We start from the raw sequence: 12,304 nt of genomic DNA, 5'->3' as shown, positions 1-12,304 counted from the left end.
TCATTCATAATTCTAATGGACTTATCATTCAGAATTCTAATGAACTCATCCTTCATAATTCTAATGGACTTATCATTCATAATTCTAATGGACTTATCATTCGTAATTCTAATGTACTTATCGTTTGTAATTCTGATGGACTTATAGTTCATAATTCTAATGCACTCATCATTCATAATTCTAATGGACTCATCCTTCATAATTCTAATGGATTTATCATTCATAATTCTAATGGACTTATCATTCATAGTTCTAATGAACCTATTATTCATAATTCTAATGGACTTATCATTCATAGTTCTAATGAACCTATTATTCATAATTCTAATGGACTTATCATTCATAGTTCTAATGAACCTATTATTCATAATTCTAATGGACTTATCATTCATAGTTCTAATGAACCTATTATTCATAATTCTAATGGACTTATCATTCATAGTTCTAATGAACCTATTATTCATAATTCTAATGGACTTATCATTCATAGTTCTAATGAACCTATTATTCATAATTCTAATGGACTTATCATTCATAGTTCTAATGAACCTATTATTCATAATTCTAATGGACTTATAGTTCATAATTCTAATGGACTCATCCTTCATAATTCTAATGGACTTATGATTCATAGTTCTAATGAACCTATTATTCATAATTCTAATGGACTTATCATTCATAATTCTAATGGACTTATGATTCATAGTTCTAATGAACCTATTATTCATAATTCTAATGGACTTATCATTCATAATTCTAATGGATTTATCATTCATAATTCTAATGGACTTATCATTCATAGTTCTAATGAACCTATTATTCATAATTCTAATGGTCTTATAGTAAAGTTTTAAAAGTATGTCACTATTCAGATATTTCTTGTGATGAGGAGTGTATTTCTGTGGAACAATTATATTTATTTTTGTGAAAAAATGTGATTTTTGGAAAGAACATATTGTTCAACTAATTCTTCATTAAATACACTTATTTAAAAAAAAGAGAAAAAACAACAGCTTTCTTAATTTTGTGCACTCTTACACACAGATACTGATGCTCTCATAATTACATTTTTTCTGTCTGTCTGTCTGTCTCTCTTTCTCTTGTCAAATATCTTATTAGAAAAAGACTTTCTTCCACATCAGCAAAAACCTCAGTAAACCGAAAATATTTCAAAATTTAAATAAAATTAGATCCCAAGGGATTTTGGTTTTGATGGGTTTGACTGTATTAATATTATCAGGATATAAATAGAATATGATTAAAATTAAACATAACATCACTAATGAAAACAGCACCTCATGCTAGAATTTGTCAACTTGCAAGTATTGCAACGTATGACTGAAGGTATAGTAAAAATTATATCAAAATCTTCCTTAACTGATTCCTGATTTTGACTAAAGTATGCTGTGGATATGTTTTTATTGTACTATTACATTGTACTACATACTAATTTAGTTTTTGAATCAGCAGAAACTTCCTCAAACCAATTTAAAATGGCCTTGAGTGAGCTTGCTGACTTTCTGCTGAAAAAAGTTTTACTGCTGACTGTCTGATGAAAGAAAGTTTTACTGCTGACTTTCTGCTGAAAGAAAGTTTTACTGCTGACTGTCTGCTGAAAGAAAGTTTTACTGCTGACTGTCTGCTGAAAGAAAGTTTTACTGCATAAAGCAGTGAAATAAATACAGATACTAAGCAAAGATACTTCCTGTACCTGGCACATCTCTTTGGCTGAGTGTGGGGTAGGCTCTACTTTTACCAAACTGTGCATCAAGAATGAAGCTCATATTGAGGCTGAGTTCAAAAAGGAGCTGGTTCATGTTTTCTATCTGCATGTTCATTGGTCCAGCATGCCATGTGATCACACCACTCGATATGGCCAATTCAAACTCTGCAACCTCAGTCTTATTTGGACACTGTAAAAGGAGAAATCACAGTAATTTGGTAGGATAACAGAGATCAGGTAAGAAGAACATGACCCCCTTGCTGTAATGTCTGAAATGAATTTCCAGGAATTCAAAATAAAACCATTTCTTCTTTTTAACGGCTGCATACTGAAACCATGTCTGATATTCTTGAGTTATAATATTTTCAAAACCAGCCGCTGATGCTGCCACACCAGATATAAGATTGGCACCATTTTCATTTAGTACAAACTAGAGACCATTTAAGGACTTCTGGAAAACCCCATGCCAATATGACCATCTATTTAGGAGAATTAGTGACAAGATATTCTATATATTTAGGCATACTGGAATATCTGCATTGCACAATTATTCCATTAAGAACCAACAAGATTTTCAAGAATGCTACCATGGTGGCTATAACTGTTGTCAGATTAGCATCATTTTCATTTTGGACCAATCAGACACCACAAGAAGTCTCTCGGCAAAAAGCCAATGTTGATATGACTTTCCATCTCTGAGAAGCAGCAATAAGGTTACCAAGATTGCCACTGTGGTGGCCTTATTGGACATCCTATTGGCACAACATTTATTTATGACTAACAAAGAAGTCTTCTTGTGAAAATACCATGTTAATATGACTTTCCATGTTAATATGACTTTGCATGTTAATGACTTTTCATGTTAATGACTTTGCATGTTAATATGACTTTCTTTACAGGATGAGCAGCAATAACAAGATTTTCAATATGGCAGCCATACTGGATGTCACACTGGCAACAGTTTCATTAAAGATAATCAGTGCTCAAAAAATCTGATAGCCTGATGCTCGGGGCCCGTGTAATTTTAGTTAGGGTCCATCCTGTATTCAAAGTGAGATCCCATTGGGCTTGTTGGAAAAATAATATAGTTTGCCTGAGAAAACTTTGATCACGCTGATGAACGAGTAGATGTACTTTCAATATGTTGATATACATGCCATAATCTAAATCTGATTACCACTGTCCTACGTGAAATTGAGATCTATTTTAATCAAATGGAAACTTTGCTATAATTACAATTTTTTAATCCAAAACCCCGACACAGTTGTGTTTTGAGAAAACACAATTTCCAGTAATCTTAAAAAATAAAAAATAAATATTTAAAAAAAACTTTCAGTCTATGCCCGTTACATGGAGTATGTATAAACGGTAATCTGTAACGACTGGAACTGATAGAAAACTATCCCTTGGGCAGTTTAAATAGCGACAATTAAAGGAAAAGAGGTCAGGTATAAAATCAAGCTTCACATTAACTGGTTGACAATAGCTAGTGAGATATGTTGAAGGTTGCAATGGGTGAACCCACTGTGCTAATTTGCATAGGTAGGATCAGGAAGTGGAACAACCCATCATAGGTAAATCGAAGAGATGATAGATACATGTACATGAACAAAAGTTATTACATGTTATTACCTTGATGGAGAATGTTTAAGCCACTCTGTATTATATTTTTGACAAGCTTGTGAACAGTGGCAACTTTTCTTTGAAGTCAGATTTTACTGCATATATAGAATGCAAAGGATAATTATTTCAGTTATTGGAATGGTGTTCAAAAGTAACTAATTTTTATTAAATTTATATTCAAATTGTAGTTATAGCAATGTTGTGTGATAATATTAAAATAGGGGAAGTTTTGGGCATGTGTCCAGCATACCCGTCAACTTTTCAAAAACCAAGTAGGGAGAATAGCAAATAAAATAGTGAGATCTGGACCTAAAATGGGGAGTTGTTTATGTGGCATTTTTTAAGCACCTGTTTCAATAAATATTGACTGATCTTCCAGGTCCAATAAGGGTGAAACTCTCATAGGAAATGCCAAAGGTGCCCGCAGAAACTTTTTTTCTCTTGGTGGGGGGGGGGCATGTAGTCATCAGTCATGATATTGCATGGATGTAGGCCAAAACATGTTTAAAGGTGAAATTGGGGAGGCGAATATTGCCCCCACCCCCTTGCCCCAAAGTGCAAGCGTCAAAGGGATGTGCCATTTCTCCCTGTGACATGCCATATTTTCCCCAGAACAAGCCCCCTTTTTCATATTCTGGTCAGCTGTGGCTAATGTGCATAAACAGCTAAAGTTTTTACTTAAGTATACAAACAATAAAGCCAGTGTGACTAATTAATAGTTAATCCATATCGTTGCATTTATCTTGTGAAAAGGACTGCCCTTGGACATACTTCAAAGAAACCATGTTCTACAGTGTGTGTACATAAGCACCAGCAATTGATTGGCAAATAAATGATGCCCTATTTTGTTGTAACTTATGATGTTCAGGACTTTATTTTAACAGTTCAAATCTGCAGTCACAAGTTACTGTACATGTGGCAACCATTTTTCCCATGTTTTATATCCCACCTTATTTCCTTAGGTTTAACTCTTGGCAAGGACAAAGCAAACAGTTTAGAAGTACTGGACCCCCGGACAGGACTATCTTTACTGTCCATTACAGACTCCATATCTTAGAAAGGATAAGAATCAACTGATATCTAATATCGAATCTACAAATACAAATATAAAGGAAATAAGATACCATGGAAAACCAAACAGGCAAGACCAGAGCACGTGCAACACGAGGCAATATGGCAACTATAAAACCACTCGAGAAATTCTTTAAGCTTAAAAGGATAGACACGCATGAAGGGAGCCATCTGCAATGCACATATAGGGAAGGGACACAAGAGATAGATATGAGCCACATACAAAGGGAAAAAATACCTAGTCTTACTTCGGTAATGATATCAATGAAAATAGCGCATCCAGAAAGTATAAACAGAGTGTACTCCATAAACCCTAACGGATACAAAGGGTACATCATAAGACCGAGAGGGAAGACACTGATTTTGCCGTATGGAGAGATGATAATGGGGAAAGAAACAGTGATAGGTAAAGAACCGGAACCTCTGTGAAGGAAAATAAAAAAATGAACAGAAGAATTACATGTGACTGATATCCCACTTGAAATTCCAATAGAACAAGTAGTAAAACGCTTTGAGGAAAATTCCATATTCCAGTAATCTCAGCAAGGAATAGAACTATCGAAACAACAACAATACTAGACGGCACACGAATACTGGAAATTGAAAAAAATTACATGAAGAATATCAAGAGAGCATTCTACATGTTCGGCTTTCTAGCCAAGTTGTGGTATAAAGGATGTATATACGACCGTACATGCAATAGATGTGGAAAAATAGGACACACACCTTTTAAATGTCCCCAAAATCAAGGAACGACAGCGGTACCAACAACGACAACAACAATAATCACACCCATTAGACAAATGGCAACAGAAAAGATACAACAAATACAGGCTAAAGCAACAACAACAGCAGTTACAACTACAGATGCAGTACCAAACAACAAAAAGATTGATCAAATACAACCACAACAACAACAAGGAAATATACAGCAACAAGAAAGACAAAAGTCACCACAGAAAGAAATTACAAATGCAAAACAAGGGCAGAAATTTCAGAAACAACAACACCAACAGACTCAAGCCCAAATTCCAGTAGAAAATAGACAACAAGAATGTAAGCAAAAAGGACAACAACAACAACAACAAACACAGATACAAGCAAGGAATAAAGACGTACAGGCGACAATAAACCCAAGGCAACAACAACAGAAACAACTAGTCCAAACACAAGAAGAAAAAAGCCAACAACAAAAAAACACACCAAGCCAACAAGTTACTGAAACCAGACAACAACATCAGCAACAGTTACAAGTATTGGAAGCAGTGGAGAATAACTGACAAAGTACCAAACAACAAAAAGAATGACAACAAATACAAGAAAAGAAAGTATCGATACAAACAGCAAAAACACAAAGAATTGATCAAATACAACCACAACAACAACAAGGAAATATACAGCAACAAGAAAGACAAAAATCACCAAAGAAAGGGCAGAAGATCCAACAACAACAACACCAACAGACGCGAGCCCAAATTCCAGAACAACAACAACAACAACAACCAATACAGATAAAAACAGGAAATAAAGACGTACAACAACAGGAAGAAAAAAGCCAACAACAAAAAAACACACCAAGTCAACAAGGTATTGAAATTAGACAAAAACAACAACAACAAAGAGACCAACCACAACAACCAACTCTACAAAGTTTACAAGGAACAGAAATTAGACTAATACAACTACAGCAGCCACATAAAACCAAGTCACTACACCAAGGTATAGAAATTGAAAAGCAACTCCAAGGACAGCAGCCTTATATAAAGAATCTAAAAAAAGACTCTTTGCAAGAAGAGATTACAACCTTCCAATTACAACAAGTTCAGAAAACTCAAGTGCCTCAACTTCCAGATGGAAACGCAAACCCGCAGAAACATCCATATATAAGGAGGATAAGAGAGGAATCGCTGATAGAAAATACAAAACAAATACAAGAAGAAGTATTACAAACAACAACAACAAAAGATGAACAATGGAAAACATGTCCAGAAGTACGGGAAACACTCAGGGAATTAACGAAGAAGAAAAGAAAAGAAAAAAGAAGACAACAACAAGAGGAGGAGAAAAAAAGAATAGAAGAAGAAGTTTGGTTTAGCACAGATGAATACACTGAATCCTAATTAATTTAAAAAAAAAAATAATAATAATAATACAAAAATATAAAACAATAACATGATACCAATTAAATATTAAAAAACAATAACATGATACCAATACATACAATATAACAACCAAAACATGTAGGGCAGGAGGGCCTCCCTAAATGGTCTGTGAAGATCAAAAGGAGAGAGAACCCTCCAAAAAAAAAAAAAAAAGAAGAATGTAACACTGTTTACTAAATGAAACATTTACTCTAAATTAGTTCTTTGGGGGCACATATACTGCATGGTATATTTTGTTTTATTCCTTCCTTTAATTTAATCATGGTAATTAAAGTTTACATATACGGTAGAATGCCAGGTGTTTGCTTTTCTTTGGTGGAATAGAGATGTGATTTTGTTTGCAGAGAAAACTACACAGTATTCATAATAACTGTTCTTAGGATTAAAACTAATTGGTGACAATTTTATTTTTTAAAATATTTTTTAAATACTATATTACAGTTATAGGGGTTTAAAAAATCTGAAATTTACATGTATAATGTTTTATTCTTAACGTTCTGTTTACTGAAGAAAAAAAACTTTGAAGTGTGATATTAATTATTTTGTCACAACAGTACTCAAAAGTGATAAAATAGAATATGGCATCTGTGGATTGCATACAATATATCTATGTATGTATTTTTTTCTTCTTCTGAGAAATGAAAATTGACAGACACAAAATAATGAGCAGGGAGTTCTCTGCAAAAAATCAGGAGATATTATGAGATCGGGAGGTAGGTGTGGAAATACCCCACAAAATCGGGTGGGTATTTTCTCCTGGCTTGAGAGTTGACAGGTATGAACTGTCCAGGTTTGTAGAATTTCAGTCATTGCTTGTGAGTTTATTTAAGTCAACAGCCTAGGGCCTGTGCCTAAAACAAAAATTCTTTGAGCATTGATAATGTAGACATTATAATAAATCAATTAGTTCAAAATCATACTGCTATGACCATCCACTCAGCAATAACTAGATTTTCAAAATGGCCACTTTAGAGGCCATATTGGATGTCTGAGTAGAACAATTTTCATTTAGAGTTAACCAGACAAAATACCTTATTTACTTTTTTTCCAGTCCCAGAACTTAAAGTGAAACTTTTTTTCATATAGGTCCTATGTCCCAAGACTTAAGAAATGAAATAAATTTGTGTTGAATTTGCACACCCCCTACTGCATGTTGCAATAAATTAGATAAACAAAACGATTAATTGTTTATAAAATGAAAGAAACTAATCTTCTATTATTATCATTTATCCCTCTTTTTTCATCATGAGCATTAGAGAAAAATATTTATCTATGAACTCGATATATATAGCATAGGCATCCGTACTGTAGCATGTATCGATAATGTCAGATAACACAAGACACATTGTTCATTGACTAGAACATAGACAAACAAGTTGTGTTTGGTTGTACTCAAAGGTTTGAATATGTTATCCAACAGAAAACCAGATCCAGCAAAATTGCAAGAGAGGGAAATATTGTTTGAAGGCATCTGCTATTAATGCACGACAGGTGTTAGGTGCAAAATAACCAAGATTTTACTATATCCAGGTTAATTATATGACAGTATCTTGCAAATAAAATTCATTATTTGAAAATACATTCACTGTAAATGCAAATGACAATTTTTTCCATTAGTATGAATCACAAAAAGTGTAAATAAAGCAAGTTATTGCTGCGTATACTATTTACCCACAGACATCAATGTCAGTTTTTAATTATTATAACTACAGATGCCAAGCACATAGAAGCCAGGTGGTGATTAAACACAACTGGCAGTGAGCAATAAATTCATTGTTTGACAGGATATCAAATACATAGGTTATTTTATTACAAAGCATGCCAACCTTGGAAGCTGAGTTTAGATTCTTTTAAGTGTGCAGATTTTTTTTCTGTTGATTTTTTAAAAAATCTATACAAAGTCGGCCGACAGAAGGAAGCGAACTTTGTTTCCATTTACTGGCATTCAAGGAATTTTGAAACTAAAATGAAACAATGCAAGAATTGCTAAAGTATTTATCATAACGCTTCATGCATGGACACTGATGATCCAGCATTGCCCAGAAGAAATGGAGAAAATAAAATCATTTGATGAATTCGTGAAGGCCACAAGAGAAGATGATTTCACCAGCAATATGATCATTAACAAAGATGAAATTCCAGTGTACTTTGATCTTATTCCTGGATGAAATGTCAAAAAGATGTGGGTTAAAAGTATGAGAATTAGCACAACTGGTGCAGATTTAAAACAACATCACCCCACCCCCCGACTTTAGTCCTTGCAGTTTCTACTTCAGGAGATTTTGTTGCCTCCAATGATAGTTTTTCACAGTATGTATTCATGCACAGACAGGATGGATCATATGTGTGCAGGAGAAGGGTTGGGCAGATGAGATGATGTTGCAGTGGATTAGAGTTTTATCTCTAGTATACAGTTGTACATTATTTTAAAAATAAAACTTAAGCTGGAATGCATTTTCCAACATGTAATTTTTGAATGATTTAAATGATGTCCCACAATTTAAAACTAAAAAAAATGATGTGTCCCAGAACATACAGTACAGTAAACAAAAAATTACTTTAGAAGTTAATTTATGGTGTCCCAACAAATATGGTGTCCCAACATATATGGTAAGAAGTCTTCTAGTGTATCTCACATGTCAATATAACTCTCATTCATGAGAAAGAACTGAAACAATATTCTCAAGATGACTTCCATGGAAGCCATATTGTAAATCAGATCAACACCATTTTCATTTAGGACCAGCTAGATATCAAAATAAGCCGTATAGTGAAAAACCATGCAGATATGGACATCGATTTATGAGAAGCAGCGATAGCAACATTTTCAAGAGGACAAGTGTGGTGGTCATATTCGATGTCTTAGCAGCATGATTTTCAGTTAGAACCATCTAGACCTTCGGATGAATACATGTGTAAAGTTGATGGCAATCCTCAAGGTAGTTTAGGAGGAGAAGTGGTAACAAATTTGTAAAGATGGGTGACTGACAACAGCCTATCCCTCAAGCTCATCTGGTCTATAACCCGTAAGACTTCTAGCTACAGTATAATTTCGACCCTTAAATCAAGCACTTCCAACTTTATCTCATATTTATGTTGATATAATTAAATTTTCTTTTGTCAAACTCTGACTTCTTACATAAGATTTTAATTATGACCCAAATACTTGACCTTTGACCTTTTTTCAACTAAATGAGATATCCTTGCTAATGCTTTAAATGAATTATTAAACATCTTCATGTCAAAGACATGATGGTAGATGATGATTTCTATCATGCAAGTATTGATGTTTTAACTGAAGTGATGGCCTCCTCTTCAACTAAGAAAGAGGCATGGCTTTAAAAAAACAATGATTTTCTCTGACTGGCTGTAGACATGCATCTATCATGAATATTCACTGTTCTGTATTATGAATAAAATTCAAAATATCATTATATAAAAGAATGTTATTAAACTATAAGTTGCTTTAACTATTTATGCATGTTGAATTTAATTATAAGGATTGACTGTTTGATTTTTAAAATTCAACGAAGTATGAACTAAAAAAACTAAGCCAACCTTGCGGTTATGCAGTTTGCAAAGCATTTCTATGGTTCATACTTCATTAAATTAAAACAAATAAACAGTCAATCCTTAAATAAAATGCTACAGCAAAATAATTGGTCTAATATATCTTAATTTACATCTATCCTTTAAATTCTACCATACATGGGTACAAAGTTGTCCACAGGCATTAGCAAATTACTGTTAATCAATAATAGGTTTCAAACAACTCAGTAGTAAAGATGTTATTTTAATTCTCATATGTAATAATTAATTACCATTACATATATATATATATATATATATATATATAGTTAGAGAGATAGATACATGCACACACGTACAGTCACAAAAATAAGATTTAAAATATTTTCATTCTTAAAGTAGAATTATCAAATAGTTGATCTCACCTTGAGAGTTACTCCACTTAGTGTAAAGTTTTTAGGGCAGTCCAGGTACAAACTGACAAGCCAGGGGTGGGTGGTGTAAATAAAGGATTCCACATATTTTCCCTCTATCAGTTGCCGTGATACATTAAGGGCTTGTGGGAAATGGTGGGTGAAGTAGACATTCAGAATATTGTTGATGTATCCAAGCTCAGAGCCGATCCCATCATAACCAACATCTGAATTGATCAAGATTAACATCAAATTAATAGACAGGACAATAAATGCCAATACTGTGTTGAGCAATAAAAACCAATATTACCATATATAGCAATAAAAACCAATATTACCATATATAGCAATAAAAACCAATACTACCATATATAGCAATAAAAACCAATACTACCATATATAGCAATAAAAACCAATACTACCATATATAGCAATAAAAACCAACACTACCATATATAGCAATAAAAACCAATACTACCATATATAGCAATAAAAACCAATACTACCATATATAGCAATAAAAACCAACACTACCATATATAGCAATAAAAACCAATACTACCATATATAGCAATAAAAACCAATATTACCATATATAGCAATAAAAACCAATACTACCATATATAGCAATAAAAACCAATACTACCATATATAGCAATAAAAACCAACACTACCATATATAGCAATAAAAACCAATACTACCATATATAGCAATAAAAACCAATACTACCATATATAGCAATAAAAACCAACACTACCATATATAGCAATAAAAACCAATACTACCATATATAGCAATAAAAACCAATACTACCATATATAGCAATAAAAACCAATACTACCATATATAGCAATAAAAACCAATACTACCATATATAGCAATAAAAACCAACACTACCATATATAGCAATAAAAACCAATACTACCATATATAGCAATAAAAACCAATACTACCATATATAGCAATAAAAACCAATACTACCATATATAGCAATAAAAACCAATATTACCATATATAGCAATAAAAACCAACACTACCATATATAGCAATAAAAACCAACACTACCATATATAGCAATAAAAACCAATATTACCATATATAGCAATAAAAACCAATACTACCATATATAGCAATAAAAACCAACACTACCATATATAGCAATAAAAACCAATATTACCATATATAGCAATAAAAACCAATACTACCATATATAGCAATAAAAACCAATACTACCATATATAGCAATAAAAACCAATATTACCATATATAGCAATAAAAACCAATACTACCATATATAGCAATAAAAACCAATACTACCATATATAGCAATAAAAACCAATACTACCATATATAGCAATAAAAACCAACACTACCATATATAGCAATAAAAACCAATACTACCATATATAGCAATAAAAACCAATACTACCATATATAGCAATAAAAACCAATACTACCATATATAGCAATAAAAACCAATATTACCATATGTGGCAATAAAAGCCAATATTACCATATATGGCAATACAAAGCCAATATTACCATATATGGCAATAAAACCAATACTGCCATATATGTCAATAAAAACCAATATTACCATATATGGCAATAAAAGCCAATAGTGGGGGTGCTCACCAGTTATTATGTACTTTTGAGAGAGTGATGTATGTAAGGTGAAGTTGCTTGCATTTAAAACATGCACAATGGAGAGAATGTTGGCATACGTCTATGCTACATTAATCTAATGAGGATGATATTTCTTTGTATATTGTACTTTTGGAAA

At 32.6% G+C, this 12,304-nt stretch overlaps 1 protein-coding gene across 2 annotated transcripts in view; it reads right to left on the bottom strand.

Annotated features, from left to right (window-relative positions):
• LOC149769602 (uncharacterized) overlaps window positions 1-12,304 on the bottom strand; it is a 69,324-nt gene that overhangs the window by 45,823 nt on the left and 11,197 nt on the right. The window contains exons 3-4 of one of the 2 annotated variants that reach the window (XM_089949820.1): window positions 10,533-10,747; window positions 1,712-1,913 (exon numbers count right to left, since the gene is read on the bottom strand). In XM_089949820.1, coding sequence (XP_089805946.1) covers window positions 1,712-1,913; window positions 10,533-10,747 — 417 coding nt within the window. Of the gene's footprint in view, window positions 1-1,711; window positions 1,914-10,532; window positions 10,749-12,304 lie in introns of both variants that reach the window. The other variant, XM_089949821.1, reaches the window with a different exon arrangement.

Source organism: Sinohyriopsis cumingii, unplaced genomic scaffold (assembly GCF_028554795.1).
Source record: "Sinohyriopsis cumingii isolate HCF-2022 unplaced genomic scaffold, ASM2855479v2 utg003553l, whole genome shotgun sequence".
Classification (NCBI taxonomy): domain Eukaryota; kingdom Metazoa; phylum Mollusca; class Bivalvia; order Unionida; family Unionidae; genus Sinohyriopsis; species Sinohyriopsis cumingii.
Note: the sequence above shows the minus strand (reverse complement) of the source record. Positions and strands in the feature narration are given on the sequence as shown.